Source organism: Monodelphis domestica, chromosome 2, assembly GCF_027887165.1.
Source record: "Monodelphis domestica isolate mMonDom1 chromosome 2, mMonDom1.pri, whole genome shotgun sequence".
NCBI lineage: Eukaryota > Metazoa > Chordata > Mammalia > Didelphimorphia > Didelphidae > Monodelphis > Monodelphis domestica.
In genome coordinates, this window is record NC_077228.1 from 253749978 (window position 1) to 253767877 (window position 17900).

The 17900-nt window shown below is 37.8% G+C and overlaps 1 protein-coding gene across 1 annotated transcript; it reads left to right on the forward strand.

The window, feature by feature from the left end:
* The first annotated feature begins 216 nt into the window (after positions 1-216).
* On the forward strand, positions 217-16176 carry LOC100010068 (L-amino-acid oxidase-like). The gene is made up of 7 exons (XM_001362797.4): positions 217-330; positions 3829-4046; positions 4576-4688; positions 7151-7352; positions 9393-9461; positions 10018-10154; positions 14837-16176. Exons 1-7 carry the CDS (start codon positions 306-308, stop codon positions 15663-15665), a joined length of 1593 nt encoding a protein of 530 aa, XP_001362834.3. The 5' UTR covers positions 217-305; the 3' UTR covers positions 15666-16176.
* Positions 16177-17900: the final 1724 nt, after the last annotated feature.

Here is a 17900-nt window from a genome sequence, read left to right on the forward strand (position 1 = left end):
GTCTCATTGAGGTTTCCTCTTGAAGGAACTAACACCCTCTACCACCAGAATACAGAAAGATCCAAAAATCAAACTATGGTTGTTCTCCTCCTCTCTACCTTTGTACCTCCTTCCTGTTTCTCAAGCCTGGGGAGGGGGGGGGGGGCAGAATGTGTGATCTAAGAGTAGGAGGAGAGATATATAATTAAAGAGGTGGAGGTTGAGAGAGTTCAGAGGCATGAGAGAGAATATTACCTGCATTTAAGCCAGTCTCTCAACAGAGGTGTCCAACTTGAACAATCCAGGGGAATCAGACTTCCCTCCACATGCTGAGGACCATGGAGACGCTCTGTGAGTAACCAGAGAAATGGGGCCTGAATGAAAATAGAAATAAGAATCTCTTCCTTCCCCTAACTCTCTGCCCTGCCTTTCACCTCCTCTCCTTCACCCCTTCATCTCCTTAGTTCAGTGTATTTCTTTCATCCAAGAGAGTTGCCTTCCTTCCCCTTAGTCTTCCAGGTTATAGGATATATACATTTGCTGCTTTCTGGGATTTTATTAGACCAATTTCACATACATTTCCCATTCTTCATACTTCTATATTTCAGAGCTAAAGGGAATCCTGAAAAAGAAAAATGAAGTGATCTCCAAATATAAATACTGATTGGCAGACTAAAGTAATCTGCCAACCATTAAGGATCCTTGTCCTCAAAGAAACAAGTTATGAGGCTCTCTCTTTAATCTCACTAAAAACAATTAGTTTTATTTTCTTATTAATCATTTTCTTGGCTAAGGAAAGAATACGAAACTGTTATTTACGTGGTTGTGGGTAATTAGTTTAGTTGAAGAGAGTATGAGGCTCAGGAAGTCCATGTTTGAGGTTTATAAAACGTTTAACTTTGGTCTTGGCCCTATTACTAAATATCTACATAACTTTGGACACTTATGCCCTCTAGTTTTCACTTTTTTCATCAGTCAAGTTAAGATTTGAACTAACTGACTTTAAGCATCTCTAGGATTCACCCTAATCATAGGACCTTAAAGAGAGAAGAGAATTTGAAGAGAATACACCTATCTCTATTACTATTACAACTGGAAGCTTATCTATTATAGAATGAAAAATTTCCTTCTTATTAAGCTTATTGTGATAAGACCATTGAAATGCTCAAAATCATAAGCATCTAGTACTGTTTTAATTAGCATATCACTAGAAGATAGAATAGTTTTCAGGGGTTGGCATTCTGGATTACACTCAGACCTGACCACATCTTATTTTTCTAAGTGGAGAGGAAAGGGAAGGAATATAGACTTTGTTCTTTATTTCTTAAAGGAGGGAAATGTAGACAAGTCCAAAAAGCAGCCCATTTCCCTTGGTAATGTGATAGGACTCCTAGTAATCCCATAATATATATGTCTTGCTTTGTTATATGCATGCAGATACATACCCATTTATTTGCAGGTTGGAGTAGAGGAAAAGGGAAGGCGAAGAAGGAAGTTCTAGGTGCCAGAGGAAAAGTAGGAGAATAACTCAGAAAAGGTACCCAGAGATGGGGAAAGAGATGAAACATTCTGGGAATAGGTTAGAGAGGTCATGGGATAGGCTCAGAGAAAAGAAGCTTCAGCAGGGTTATGTCATTTAAGGTAATCCATCAATAGGGAAAACACTAAAAAAGGATCATTGCATTTGGATCTAAAAGGGACCTTGATCTAATACACCCTTATTTTGAAGCTGAGGAACTGAAGGCCAGAGAATGGAAGTGGCCTGCCCAAAGTAACAAAGGTAGTAGTAACTGAGCCAAGATTTAAGTCCAAGTATTTTGACTCCTAATTGTGTACATTTCAGAACATTATGTTGCCATTCTCTTCTACCTCCTCAACATATTGTAAATACTTTAAGGGTCTGTAATATGTGTGTATACATAAATATATATGTGTGTGTATATATATATATATATATATATATCACTCAGCAGTGTCCTCCATGCAGCTTGTTCTTAATAAACATTTTCTAAAAGACTGAATGAAGTAAAAAATTCAGGAATCAGAAGACCTAGAAGCTTGTAGAAAGCCATTGGTAGAGATTTAGGTAAACCCTAAATTAAAGTAAGGGAGGCATAATGTAAAGAATGGAAGATTAGAACAATTGTCCTGCCAACATCCTTAGAAGCAATCCTCTTAACAGAACCATATAGAAGTTCATTCCTTTATCACTCATTAAAAAAGAGAGAAATAGATAAGAGGAAATATGCATCATCTGCTACAGGAAGAATTCGATGCTAAAATGGTCTTTATATGGATCAGAATGGAGAGATAGTGAAACTTGAGATTTTAAAAGAATTTTGAATATGAACAAGAAAAGTAGGGTGGAATAAAATCATGCTCAACACTTATCTTCAATCTTAGAATCAATACTATGTATTGGTTCCCAGAGAAGACTGCTAAGGACTAAGCAATGGGGGTTAACTAAGTTGCCCAAGTGTCACACACAGATGGAAATGTCTGAGGCCAGATTTAAACCAAGGACTTCCTGTCTCTAAGCCTGGATTTCAATGCACTAGCTTCCCCCTCCTCCAATATGTCTTTAAGAGTTCAATGGACTAAATGGATCTGAAGTCAGAAGTGTGTACATGTGTCACATCACGGAGTCACTCTGCTTCACTTTCCTTATCTGTGAAAATGAAGATAATTATGAATAAATGAAAAAGTATGTATGTGCCAAGCACTGTGCTAAGTGGTAAATTACTTTCCTTCCAGGGGTGTTGTGAGGATAGCTGTAGATCTTAAAACATTAGCTATGATTTTAAAAAGATATTACCAGTTCTCAGAGAGAGCAGAAGAGACTCAGATAGATTATGTCATTAATTCAGTGACATGTCTGGAATCTCAGGCATTTTTAGTGTTTTTCTTCTTTTTTTAAATATTTTATTTACTCTAATTACATGTAAAAACAATTTTTAACATTTTTAAAATTTTTGAGTTCCAAATTCTCTCCCTCTCCCTTTCCCCACCCCCTGAGACAGCAAACAATTTAAATTAAGTTAAATTAAGTTAAATATGTGTAATCATGCAAACCATATTTCCATATTAGTCATGTCGTAAAAGAAAACACAGACCAAAAAACAAAACAACAACAACAAATAATAATAATAATAATAAATTTAAGTATGCTTTCAGATTCCATCAGTACTTTCTCTGCAGGTGGATAGCATTTTTCATCATAAGTCCTTTGGAATTGTCTTGTATGGTTGAGAATAATTGTCATTCACAGGCTATCATTATACAAAATTGTTGTTGCTATATGTTCCCCTGGTTCTGCTCACTTCACTTTTCATCAGTTTAATATATATCTTTCCCATGTTCTTCTGAATCCAAACCATTCATCATTTCTTATAGCACAATAATACACCATCACAATCATATACCAGAACCTGTTTAGTCATTCCCCAATTAATGCTCATCCCTTCCATTTCTAATTCTTTGCCACCATGAAAAGGTATACTGTAAATATTTTTGTATATATAGGTCCTTTTCCTTTTCCTTTGATCTCTTTGGGATACAGACCTATTAGGGGTGGCTTGTAAGGGACGTTACCTGAACTGGACTGTGCTCCATTCTCAATTGGTGCAACAGACTACTGGCATTCTATGTTTTATTGGGCAGGAAAATTATTTCACATTATCTTTTTGTGGGTTCTGCTGCTCCAGAATTCATTTTAAGATATTATATTAAAACTATTTGGAGGGGAATTTGGCAGAATTCAGGCAGATCTCTGCTTTTTCTCTGTCATCTTGGCTCCTATCTCTAGTGTTATAACTCTTTACCTTAGACTTTCTCTCCTTTTGTCTTTAGTGAAAATGCTCCTCCTGAGCATGGTATTGCTGAGCCCCTACTCCCACGCTTTTAATACTGAGCTGGTGAAATGCTTTGATGACCCTCAATATGAAGAGCTGCTTGGGCTATTGCAGGGTGGCCTGGGAGCACCCATTGAAAAGAAGAGTGTGGTAGTGATCGGAGCTGGCATAGCTGGGCTCACTGCTGCCAAAGTCCTACAGGATGCAGGTCACCAGGTACAAGAGCTGGGGATACAGAATCCTAGGCCCAGCACTTCAGATTTAAGACAGGAAAGAATGAGAAAAGGAAGACAGTGGGGAGTTCTTGTTATTGTTGAATCATTTCAGTTGTGTCCAACTCTTTGTGACCCCATTTGGAGTTTTCATGGCAAAGATGCTGGAATGGTTTTCCATTTTCTTCTTCAGCTCATTTTATAGATGATGAAACTGAGGCAAACAGTTTATAGATGATGAAACCAAGGCAAACAGTTAAGTGACTTGCCCAGAGTCACAAAGCTCATAAGTGTCTGAGATTGAATTTAAACTCAGGTGTCTCTGACTCCAGGCCTGGTGGTCTCTCCACTGCACCACCTAGCTACAACAACAACAAATAAAGAAAATATGAGGGGGAGGAGAATGGACTTGGTGAATGGATGGATACATGGGTCTTTAAGAGATAGAGGTCTGAACTAGAAGGGAGCCTGTAACTGGGACCTGGGGAAAGGGATGCCTGACATCACTAAGGCTGGACAGAATGTCTTTATAGGTTACTGTGCTAGAAGCTTCTGGACGAGTAGGTGGAAGGATTGAGACTCACCGAGTACCTGGAGCAAAGTGGTATGCTGAACTCGGTGCCATGAGGATCCCTGCCAACCACATGTAAGCAATTAATGGAATCACTTCCTAGTTGGACATCCTTCATCCAGTTTATCCCCAGTCTCCCCTCTTGAAGTTGTCCTTTACACAGCTGCCAAACTGATAATCCTAAAACACAGATCTAGGGGGCAGCTGGGTGGCTCAGTGGATTGAGAGTTAGGCCCAGAGACAGGAGGTCCTGGGTTCAAATTTGACCTCAGAAACATCCTAGCTGTGTGACCCTGGGAAAGTCACTTAACCCCCATTGCCTAGCCCTTGCCACTCTTCTGCCTTGGAGCCAATACACAGTATTGATTCTAACACAGTATTGATTCTAACACAGAAAGTAAAGATTTAAAAAATAAAATAAAATAAAACACAGATCTGATTATGTCACTTCCATGGTCAAGAAATTTCAATGACTCCCTTTTACCTTTAGGATAAAATATAATGCCTCTTTTGTAATTTAAAGTCTTTCATTAAAATGGGCTTTATACATAATAATTCTGCTCCAAGTTATCTTTTCAGACTCATACATTCACTTCACTCTGTTTTCCAGCCAAACTAATCCATATGTTGTTTCTTATATACAACACTCAGTCATCACTCTTTGTACCTTAGTACAATCTATTCCTCATGCCAGAAATTCTCTCCTCACCTCCCTTCATAAAACCCTTAGTTCTCTTTAAGACTCGGGTCTCTTTCAATAAGCGCAGGTGTCTCTGATTTCTCGATTTCTCCAGGTATTAATTAGTCCGTCAGTCAACAAATGTTTTTTTAATGCACTTACTCTGTGCCAAGCACTAAGGATACAAAAAAAGGAAAAAAAACAGAACCTGTCTTCAAGGAGTTCATTCTGAAGGGGAAGACAGCAAGCAAATAATTATATAAGATTAATATAATTGATACAATTAAATAACTGTTTATACAATTATAAATATTCTCTCTCTGCCCCCATATACAAATTACTTTGCATTCCTTTTGTATATATTTCATATTTATAGTATGATAGGGTTAATAGAAAGCTGAGCTTGGAATAAGGAGGAATAGCACTCAAGTTCCACCTCCAATAAATACTGGCTGCTATGTATGAACAAGCTGCTTTAGCCCGAAATGCTTTAGGCACATCTTTTAAGTCTATAAGTTGCAGAACTATTACAAATCTGTATTCAGTGAGTTAGTTTCCTTACCAGGAATTCTATACACTAATAAAATTACAGGTCCCTACATTGGAGGAAAGCAATGTATGCTAATCCACATACATTACTTTCCTCCGATGGAATGTAAGATCCTTGAGGACAAGGAGTAGGGATCATTTTTGTCTTTGTATTCCCTGCATGTATTACAGTGCCTAGCATCTAGAAGGTACTTAATAAATCCTTATTAAATTGAAGATCCTAGAGAAGATGAGGGCAAGGCCCAGGAGCAGGAAAGCAGGAGCTAGAAGAGACAACTTAAAGAAAGTAATGACAGAAAAAAGTCAGAGAAAAAGATTTAAAGTCTGAATTATTTTTTAGTTTTTTTTTATTTAGTTTTTTTTTAATTTACATTTTTATTTACATTCATTTAGTACCTATTATATACTAGGCACTTTGCTAAGTGCTTTACAAATATCTCATTCTAACAATAGCTCAAAAACTATATAATATATTGTAAAGACCTCTACATTAAAAGCCAGAAAAACCTGTATTTTAATGTTGGGTCTGTTCTAATGCAGAGCATGATCATGAAAAATCATTTGGGCTGACTTTGGCCCTCCATTTTTGCTTTCTAAATCACAATCCATCCCGTTCTCAAATTCTCTTGTCAGTTCTAGGGAATATTTAAGAATCATTTTTTAAAAATCTAAAGCCTGCTCCAAGTAAAAGATGTTTTCATTCAATTTCCTGATGACAGGAGCAAGAAAAAGAAAAACAATATATTTATAGTAAGAAAAGATGATTAATCTGAAAAACCTTTCTAATACTGTGATAAATCCAGGGATCATAAAAATGGAGGCTGGATCATCTGCCTTCCTAGGGAATTATTAGACAATAGATCCTGATCATGTGGACTAAGGTAGGGTTCAGCTTCTGTATGGAAAAAGGGAAATAAAACTTTCAAGGAAGGAAATTTTATCTTCTGAAAAAGGAAAACTATTTTCCCAAACCAAAATCCTTCCACCAAACACATACACACACACACACACACACACACACACACACACACACACACACACTTCTCTAAGGAAAACAAATGCTGAAAAACTCAAAATGGAAAATATAATGTCAGTAATGCATATGGCACATTGAATAAATCAAATAAAATAGTATGACTGTTTGTTCAGTAGCCACTTCTTCGCCAGCAGTTTCCATCTTACCATGAAGAAATGAAATTTGGGGTAGAAATGTGAGCAGAGGGGAAAATGGTATATATGATACATTTTTTGCTTGCTTCCTGAGATTCTGCTTTTCTTAATGAACTCCTCTGACCTCTGCTCCTAACAGGTTTTCTCGTGAACTCATCAGTCAATTTGGATTAAAGCTGAATGAGTTCTCCAGATATGATGACCGAACATGGGTCCTCATCAATGGAGTACGTCGACGGACTGGGGAAGTACAAGCTAATCCTGGACTCCTTGGTTACCCTGTCCGGTCAGATGAAAAGGGGAAAACAGCTGACCAATTGTTTGATGAATCCCTGAGGAAGGCAAGTTTTTGCCAGGGATAGAGTTCAAACATTCTGCCTTAAACATGCTAGGCAAATCCCCCAGAAGCCTATCCAGAGTCCTCAAACTCAGGGTACTGCTGTTTCTAAAAAGTTCAAACAGTGCACGTTTTCCATCCTCCCTGGATATCTTTTTTTTTGGGGGGGGGGGGGGGAGTCCAAACCTATTCAGCATTTGCTCTATATGCTCATTGATATGCTTAACAATGGGCATAGTAAAGAGATATGACTTCATGAATGGGTGATTTGAATGAGTGAAAGAAAAATCATTTTTTAAACATTTATTGCCAGGTATAATAGGAAAAACACCTGTAAGCCCTGCTACTGAGAGACTGAAGTTCTTGAACTTGGAAATTTGAGCTGTATAACTAAAGCCCATTGGGTTTCTATAATCTGGAATCAATATCCTGAAACCCTAGAAGGAGGCCACCAGACTGTCTAAGAAAGGGAGAATTGTTACAGGTTGGAAAAAGAACAAATCAAAACTTCTGTGCTGATATAGAATCAGTGTTAAGCAATGGGGATAAAATCTAGGAGAGAGGTAGGTGGGGGAAGAGAGAGAGAGAGAGAGAGAGAGAGAGAGAGAGAGAGAGAGAGAGAGAGAGAGAGAGAGAGAGAGAGAGAGAGAGAGCTGGTTTTTGCTCTCAAGGAACTTATACTGCAATTGAGAGAGATACTATATAAAAGAGGATTTCAGCTTCTAGGCAGAAAGAAGTCCTGGATGTCCTACACAGACTCAGTGGCAAGGCTCAGGAGAACTTAGGATGTATGGATGGTATCAGAGTGTCTGGCCAAAATATGGGATGCATGGAAGGGAGTGGCCCACCACCAATGGGAAGATAGGAATGTATCACAAGATACACAGGGAATTTATAATCTCTTGTGGGAGAGAAAAAGTCTTTCCCCTTTTTCAAATTGCTGCCAGTCTAATGGGATAGTTCTTGTCTAACTAAATTAAGGGAGCTCCCTGGCTGATGAGGAAAACCGCCACAAACATTGGATAGCTCCCAGATAGTTCCCAGAAAGGGAAGCAGGAAACATAAAACATATGTAGCATCTCTTAATGGCACACCTATACTAATGGTTTCACTGTTGATAATTTGTTTAATTAAATTTGCAACTCATGACCCAAGAGTCCTCTAAAATCCACATTATTTCTAGACCATACATGACACATAAGCCTAATATTAAAAGTGTTTAATTAAGACCTGAAACACAATAACTAGCAAGTAAAGGAAATTTGGTTTAAAAAAGCATTCTCTTCATTAATACACAAATGAATTCAACCTTTTATACTTCTAGGGAAATTCTTTTAATTTCCTTGATTCTCCATTCCAATATAAAAATGACACAGTTCAGAAACTCACAGCCCCAAAGAAAAATATTTAGGGTATAGAGTTTTAGGTATATGCTCCAAGACCTAAGCATAGATGGCTAAAACCGCAGATATAAGGGCCTGAATCAACAGATAACCAAAATCAGCAGCTACTACAGTACCTTCTATTTCCTAGAATTTTGGTAGGAAGTTTCTAGGGGTAGGCTGAGAAATGGAATAAAGCCTAGTGCAAAAATCTGATAAAGCTCTGATGTAATCAGAGTCTAACTATAGTGCCTAAGTTTGGGGTTGTTCTAATCATGTTCTAATGGCTCCATGAGTTCCCCTTCTTTCTCTTCCTCTATTTGTAGCTCTATTTCTTTCACCCATGTCCATTTATGGGGTCACTCGGTAGTCTAATTTTTTAAACCTTCTTCCTTGTAGAATATTTCCCACCAATCATAATCCTGATTATATCACCATACTCCAGCCAGCCCAATGAAAATGGCAAATGAAGTCCTAATGTCACATCCACTACACAGACTAAACAAAACAAAGACATTGACAAATTAAGTCAATGAATGATGAGGCAAGAGCGGATGGAAATACAAATGTGGGAGAGTGATCAACGAAGATGGGGGTAAATCATGAGAATATAAGAATTATCTTCTCAACAACTTTTCTCCTCCTCTTCTTCTCTCCCCCAGGTGGTAGAAGAGCTGAAAATGAGCAATTGTGGCCAAATCCTAGAAAAGTATGATTCCTTTTCCACTAAGGTCAGTTTCTAGGTGCCTCTTAGCCCTCATTTTGCCACCCTGAAACATTGAGAAGGGGTTATAGTTAATTAGAGGTGGGATAGTGGTTGAACCTCCAGAATTCATCATAATAAACCTTATATGTGTAATGCTTTAAAGTTTTCAAAATGCTTCCCTTACAACAACCCAGGTAAGAAGGTTGCACAAATATCTTTATCTCCATTTTACAGGCTCTGAGAAGTCACAAATCTTCTCCATGGCCACACAGATCAAATGGTCATTCTAGCCACACTGTGTGTCCTTTCTAAATCCAGAACTTTTTATATCCTCCACCACCCTGCCTCTCTTCTATGGGAAAGAGACTTGGGGATCTTGAAGTTATGCAAATTGGGAATTTCCTGTCCTATCCTGTCCTGAGAATCCACATGGATTCTTTGAAGACTCTATCTTTTTCATTCAGACTTCTTTCCTCCTTTAGGGACCTGCCCAAGATTAGAGAGATAAGTATTATAAACTTTCATAAAGCAAAGACTTTTTAAATTCTTGATTTTACCTTTTTCCCCCTCTGTTGTGACAGGAATATCTAATTAAGGTAGGAAATCTGAGCAGAGGAGCAGTGCAGATGATTGGTGATCTCATGAACGCTGATGCTGGTTACTATGAAGCCTTCACTGAGACCTTAAGAGGAGTCATTTCCTTCTTCCAGAACCCCCAGTAAGGTCTGGGACAGGATGGTCTGGAGGAGTGGTGAGGGGCAAGGAGGGAGGAGAAGCAGGAGGCCTTTCATTCACCTAAATGTAGATAGCCACAAAACTAAGTAAAATGCAAGGGTTAGAAGTTATCTATTAAGCATAAAGTAATAGGTCAAATGCTAGCCCAGGTCCAAATCCAGACTTTACCACTGACCTATGGTAAGTCATTTAATTTCTCTGGTTTTCAGGGAGTTTGTTTAGATAATTTCTACATTTCCTTCTAATTCTGAATCTATTGTTCTATATGATCCCACAATCTTGGAAAGATTCTGGCTGTGTTTGCTACTTCTTGTCTCTGAGAAAGGAGAGAGAAAACAGGAAGAGAAAAAAAAAGAAGGGCCAGCAGGGAAAGGTAGTGTTAATTTGAACATTGCACCTAGAAGATTTTTGTGTACTTTTTTTTTCTTTTTGAGCCCTCCTCTCTTGGCATGAAATTGATTAATTGTGACTTCTAAAGGGTTATACCAATAGAACTGAATCTCTGGTAGAGGATCCTAAGCTGAAAAATGTTTGGATATGAGTCCCAGGATAGTTCATCTGTGGTCAGTGAACCAGCCTAGAAAAGTGCACAGAGGCTCAGACCATAAATTTAGCCATCTCATGATGAATTATATAGCCACAGATACTGTTGTGATCTTGTCAATGAAAGGGAATATGAATACTCATAAAATCACAAGTTTCTAAAATTACAAAATATGTCAAAGTTTGTTTTGGAAAACAACTGGTGAAGCAAAGAGTAGAGTACCAGGTGACTTGGAGTCAAGAAGACTTACATTTAATTCTGACCTCAAACACTTCCTAGCTGTGTGATCCAAGGCAAGTTACTTAACCCTAATTGCCTAGCCTTTATTAATCTTGAAATGATGACTACGAAAATTGACACTAAAAAAGTAGGTAAAGGAGAAATAAAGACAGACAGACAGAGAGAGGAAGAAAGGAAGAAAGGAAGAAAGGAAGGAAGGAAGGAAGGAAGGAAGGAAGGAAGGAAGGAAGGAAGGAAGGAAGGAAGGAAGGAAGGAAGGAAGAAAAGAAGAAAGGAAGAAAGAAAGGAAGGAAGGAAGGAAGGAAGGAAGGAAGGAAGGAAGGAAGGAAGGAAGGAAGGAAGGAAGGAAGGAAGGAAGGAAGGAAAGAAGGAGGAAGGAAGGAAGGAAGGAAGGAAGGAAGGAAGGAAGGAAGGAAGGAAGGAAGGAAAGAAGGAGGAAGGAAGGAAGGAAGGAAGGAAGGAAGGAAGGAAGGAAGGAAGGAAGGAAGGAAGGAAGGAAGGAAGGAAGGAAGGAAGGAAGGAAGGAAGGAAGGAAGGAAGGAAGGAAGGAAACAACTGGTGGTAAGGCTTTTTTTCATCTCTTTCCATTTTATCCCTAGGTGTATATATTCCTCTGACTTTTTAAATCTTTAAATTAAGAGGCAGCAGTGCTTAAAGTTTGAAAAAATATAGTCTTAAGACAAGTAAAACGAATTGTTATTGCAACTGGTAGGCTGAAAATATAAACAAATTCAAAAGAAGTTGAGATAACTAAACCAAAATGCCCTATAGTAATTTATCTATAATGAGTCTTCATAATCACAGGATGATAGAGATGAAAGGAACCAATACTCTGTCCAATATATTGATTGGACAAATGAGAAAATAGAGGCCCAGAAAGATTGAGTGGCTTGCCCAAGCTTAAGAGTTAGTTAAAGAACTAGGACTAGAATCAAGTCTTCTGTTCTATAATGAACTTTTTCATTACAGTATTTTTCCTAGATGTTTTGAGTACAAAACTAACCTTTGAGAAAGATGTCATGAAAGGTAGCTCCAATCTAAAACAGATTAATCATTTGGTACCACTGCCAAAAATCAAAAATTGAACTGGATAGACCTTTCTAATGGGTATGCAGTTCCACTTCTGTATTAATTCATATCCATATCTGTAATGATTATTTGCTAATACCCTTCATCTACCATGCTTGGTCAATGAATAGAATAAGATGGAAATAACCCATTCTTCTGTGAATGATTCATATAGAACACCCTTGGCTTTACACTTTCCCCTCTTAATGACAGATCTTGAAGGATTGAGCAATCTTCCCAAAGCATACCAGGAGGATCAAAGTATTAGGACCCAGATAGGATATTAGAAATCACATAGTTATAACCTCATTTTACAAATAAGGAAAGTAAGGGCCAGACAGATCCTGTAACATATCTGAGGCAATGTCCTTTTCATTCTCTTTATCAATATGGAAAATAGCAAAATAGAATTGGAACCAACATCACCAAACTCCAGATCCATTGATCTTTCTAGATTTGGGGTTCTTAAGACTGCTCTGGATCAGACATTCTTAACCAAGAGTCTGAAAATATATATTTTGAGATCTGTATTTCAATATAACTAATTTTCTTTGTAGGTTCATATATTTTGTTTTATGCATTTAAAAAATATTATTTTGAAAAGGGATCCATACTGTCAAAGGGGGTCCAAGACACAAAAGAATTTAAGAACCCTGCTTTAGAAGAAGTCAATTTCAACAGAAACAAGATTTAAGCTCATTCTTCTATATGTCAGAGCCCAGATATATTTCCATTGTTTTGCTTTTTTTTTTTCGATATGTAGAAGGAGAACTTTAAGTTGAGTGTCAATCCAGTTGTTCATACTGGCACCCAAAATGTTGATAAGCACAGAGTAATAGAATAGCCAATCTATAGGAGGTAGGACCTCATATATGGTTTTATGTGCAAACTTTGATGCAATGTAAAGGGTAGGAAAGATTGAAATGTCATTTTGAATTGTACTAAAATTATAATTAATTACAAGTAACAGCATATCTTTTGAAAGACCAAAAAAAAAAATCACTATATAGAGTCACATAAGGATGCTAATTAGTAATAGTTGCTTTTTTAAATTTTATTTTCATTATCATGCAAAACACACTTACATATCGGTCACTGTTATAAGAGCACAGTCATATATAACTAAAATCCCAAAATAAAACATAAGCACAAAGATACCATGCTTTGATTCACATCCATCTAATTCCAACAATTTTTTGTCTGGAGGTGGATAGTATTTCAGGATTGTTCCAGGTGATTGCATTGCTGAGAGTAGCCAAGTCAAGTTTTCACAGTTAATCATCGTACAATATTGCTGTTATGTTGTATAATGTTCTTCTTATTCTGCTATTTCATTCTGCATCAGTTCCTGCAGATCTTTCCAGCTTTTTTTCTGAAATCATCTTGCTTAATCGTTTCTTATAGTACAATAGTATTCCATCATCAACATGAACCAAACATGTAGTACTAAAAGTTGTTCAGCCATTCCCCTAAATTTCCAATTCTTTACAAAAAGAGCTGCTATAAATATTTTTAAACAAATAGGCCCTTTCCCCTTTTTATTATCTCTTTTGGCTACAGATCCAGTAGTGATATTAAAGGACCAAATAATCAGTTATTAATGAAGTAATTTTCATAACAAGGCAGTTTAAGTATTTATATCTTAAAAGTATTTCTGGTCCTTTGTCAATTATCGTCATAAATCAGTGCTATTACCAAGATCACATAAAACTAGAAAATTACCAGGGAGGCAAATTTCAACTGAACAAATGGAATAATTTTCTTAGAAGTAGAGTTGTTTCAAAAATGAAAAGGGCTACCTTTCAAGTTGGTTGCTTTCTGTCATTGTTGGTAATCAAACAACATCTGGATAACCACCTATTGAAATAATATAAAGGAGACTCCTGTATTATAAAGGAAGCTAATATTCAAGGTTCTTAAAAATTCATAATCTCTAAGAATCTATATTTCTTATTCTATTAATTATAATTCTTATTTGCAATTTCTAAATGCATCAAAAACTTATAGTCTAGTAAAAGAGATTGATGCATGTCATATGTGTGGTCTAAAATAAATCAGATGGTGGGTCCCAAAGACATGGAAAATATTCTACCTCACTTTCCATTTGAGGAATAGTCAATTAAGGAGTTCAGTCTGTTTCTTCTCTCTTCTAACCCTGCTACAGGTCCTCTTGAGGCAGGAGGTACTCTTGAATGTCTAGATTAGTGATTCTCAATCCCATTTTTGTAATATTCCCAATTGTCAGAATGAAATACATAATCAAATCAGTTTTAATGAAGAGTTTTAAAAACAAGCCCTGTGCATCTACTGAAGAAGTATCTAGAAAGAAAAAGAAGCAAAGTAGTCATTTTTAATTTGTTGGTTGTGTATATATGTCTCAGGAGCAGCTGGGTAGCTCAGTGGATTGAGAGCCAGGCCTAGAGACAGGAGGTCCTAGGTTCAAATTTGGCTTCAGATACTTCCCAGCTGTGTGACTGGCAAATCACCATTGCCTAGCCCTTACCACTCTTCTGCCTTGAAACTAATACACAGTATTGATTCCAAGATGAAAGCTAAGCATTTTTAAAAAATAAAATAAATGATGACTGCAGATCTTTGTAATCATAAAACTGGCAGGTTAAACTGATATCAAAGGAGCAGAGGGCCCATGAACACACACACACACATACACAAAGCCTAGGACATTTGTCCCATTTTTGCATTTGTTAGGGATCAGTCACAAATACCCAGCCCCTCAGAAGATTTAATCTGAGACTAAATCCATATTTGCCTCATCCTTTACATGACTATCCCACCATGCTTCCTCCTCTTAGGTTTGAGGAAATCACTGGTGGCTTTGACCAGCTCCCTAAGGCCTTACATGACTCCCTCATTCCTGGCACCGTCCACCTCCATTCGCAAGCAGAGGAGGTGGTAAGGGATGGGGACCTCGTCCATATCATCCATCAGACACCTGACCCACTTCAGCCTCGGGCCCACCTGACTGCTGACTATGCCATTGTGGCAACAACAGCCAAGGCTGCCCGACTCCTCCACTTCCACCCACCTCTGTCACCAGGTAAAGAAGACGCCCTGCGCTCAGTCCACTACAATAGTGCCACCAAGGTGATCCTGGCCTGCACCAAGCGCTTCTGGGAGCAGGATGGTATTTATGGTGGGAAGTCTATAACAGATCGTCCCTCCCGATTTATCTTCTACCCCAATCATGACTTCCCCAATGGAACAGGCGTCATCTTGGCCTCTTACACCCTGGATGATGATTCTACCTTCTTTGCTGCTATGGATCAAAAACGGGTAGTGGATATAGTGTTAGAGGATCTGGCTGCTGTCCACAATCGCCCCAAAGAAGAGCTGCAGGCCCTTTGCCCCTACTCTGTGGTCAAGCGCTGGAGCCAAGATTCCTATTCCATGGGCTGCTTTGCCTTCTTTACACCTTACCAATATGTAGACTACTCCCAGGAGCTCTTCCAACCTGAAGGGAGGATACACTTTGCAGGGGAGCATACCACACTCCCTCATGGTTGGATTGACACGGCTATCAAGTCTGGTCTCCGAGCAGCCCAGGGTATTCAAGAAACTGTGGGATTATTAAAACAAGATAAGGAAGCCAGGAAAGAGAATGGGCCTAGAAATGAATTGTAATCAAGGAAAAGACAGTTTAAATAGATGAGGTAGTATAGTAGATACAGTGAAAAGAACCTTGAGTTGGAATCAAGAAATACTTGGTTTTAAATCTTGCCTCTGGCATGTTAGCTATTTGACCATATACAAGTCACTTAACTTCCTTAAAATTTCTTAAGTTTTTTTCTCCATAAAATGGAGATATTATTTTCTGTAGTAACTACCTCACAGGGTTATAATTATGATCAAATAAAATAATATATGCAAATGTGCTTATTTAAATGTTAAAAGACTTTTTTTGACCTGCCATCAGTAGGATACATGTGTTTCTTGCCTGATTCCTAGTCATAGGTATGAATGGAAGAGACCTGCCTACAATTTGTCTCTCCTTTGATTCAATGATGCACTATTTGTGAGATCAATGTCTGGGTGATGTCTTCAAATAAGGAACAAGTGGAAATCAAACCCCAAATCTTGCTCTCAACCAACTAAGCTAAATAGCATTTTTGACAGACATCACATTGTAGTTCATTGATCAGATTTAAATGTCAGCTGGTATAAAATCTATATTCTAAAGAGGGGACTAAGTGGTCTGATAATTAACATTTATTAACCAATAAATCACATTGCAAGTAACACAGTAAAGTATTAACCAAATTTAAAACTGTTCATTAAACAATATAATTTACATTCTTAAAAGTAGGAGACTTTTCTATCTTTCTTTGGAGTTACAAGTCTATCCTCACACCTTTCCCTTAATATGGGATCCACTATAGCCATTATGCCTCCCATATCTTGAAACTTGAGCAACTTTTCTCTCCATGTTGAAACCCTGAGGTTTCAGACAGAATAAATAGGAATAGATAGAATAGACACTGTTTTGGGAGATGGAAACTACCTAATAAGTGGAGACATTCTTATCAATCCAATTTTAATTATGATATTAATCAGCTTCTCTGGGGTTGTGAAAAGGTGCACAAGAGGACAAAGAGGAAGAGGAAGGATGAAATGTGTACTGACTGGTAGTCTATTGGCCAAGTTGAGAGCATTTCACAACTACTAGCTAAACCTCTGAATTTGTTGACAGAGGTGAACTCTTGACATTCTTTCTCCTACCTTTCGACTCAGTGCTCAGACCTTTTCCCCAACAGACATTCTCTCTTCCTCTAGTCTTTCGAATCCTTTTAACCAGAAACAGGTTCAGGGGATCACAATTTATAGCTTAAAGTATTACAATCTCAAAGTAGCTAATGCTTTTTCTTGTCTCCTCAATCCACCTATGCTAACTTTTCTCCCCTCTCAGGAGAGAACTTCATTTTCTGCTTATTTTCCCTTATATTCATATATACTTATTCTCTCTTCCCCAGTTCTATACCTCAGATCACTTCAACATCACCCCATCTTTGCACCAGTCGCAGTAGATGAGGTGGCTTTTCTCCTTGTCCTCTGTGTCCCTAATCACATCCCCTTCTGTCTCCTCTGACAATTTGTCCCTTTGACCTCCTCATTTCTCTCAATAATGTTCTCTGATTTTCAACCTCTCAGTCTCCTGCTGCCCAGATCTTGTCCTTTAAAAAATTCACCCTAACTTCCTTTCAGTTATCCTATGTCTTTCGCTTTTACCAGACACCTGGTAAAAGCTTTCTACAGTCATTTCACTCCCACCTCATATAACCTTTACAGTCTTACTCCTATTCCCACTATTCAACAAAAGCTGCTCTTTTGAAGTTCACCAATGATCTTGTAATTGTGAAATACTCAGGGCACCCCTTCTCACATGTGGGGCCCACAGAATAGCTACCCCAGGTTAGTTGCTATTGCTCAAAACCTCAATTTCCTATGCCCTTGGACAAACCTTTATTTTATTTTATTTTACTTTCTAGTTAACCATGAGACATAATTACAACGCAAAGGCATTTGATAACTTTAGAAGAAGCAAAATGGCACAATTACCAGAATCAAGAAGATCCAAGTTGACATCAGATACTGAGCAAGTCATTTAACCTCTACCTTAGTTTTCTTATCTGTAAAGTGAAGACTATTATAACACTTACCTCAAAGGATTAATTTGAAAATAAAATGAAACTTTGAAGCATTAATAAATGTTGGAGGCCATCATACCCCTGACTGACTGACTGACTGACAAGGTCACAGTCTGAGGAAAAGCGGTCTGCAAAGCAGTCCCTGAGATGAGAGCCCCCACTAATCCCCTTTCTGTGACTTCTCTCCTCAACTTCCCTAACTAAAAGACTTGTT

What these genes read in the sequence shown, in the direction of transcription:
- LOC100010068 (XM_001362797.4), top strand. Translation starts at nt 306, where the DNA reads ATGCTGAGGACCATGGAGACGCTCT. An exon ending in GAGGACCATGGAGACGCTCT is followed by an intron (nt 331 to 3,828) that starts GTGAGTAACCAG and finishes TTTTGTCTTTAG; the next exon opens with TGAAAATGCTCCTCCTGAGC. An exon ending in TACAGGATGCAGGTCACCAG is followed by an intron (nt 4,047 to 4,575) that starts GTACAAGAGCTG and finishes ATGTCTTTATAG; the next exon opens with GTTACTGTGCTAGAAGCTTC.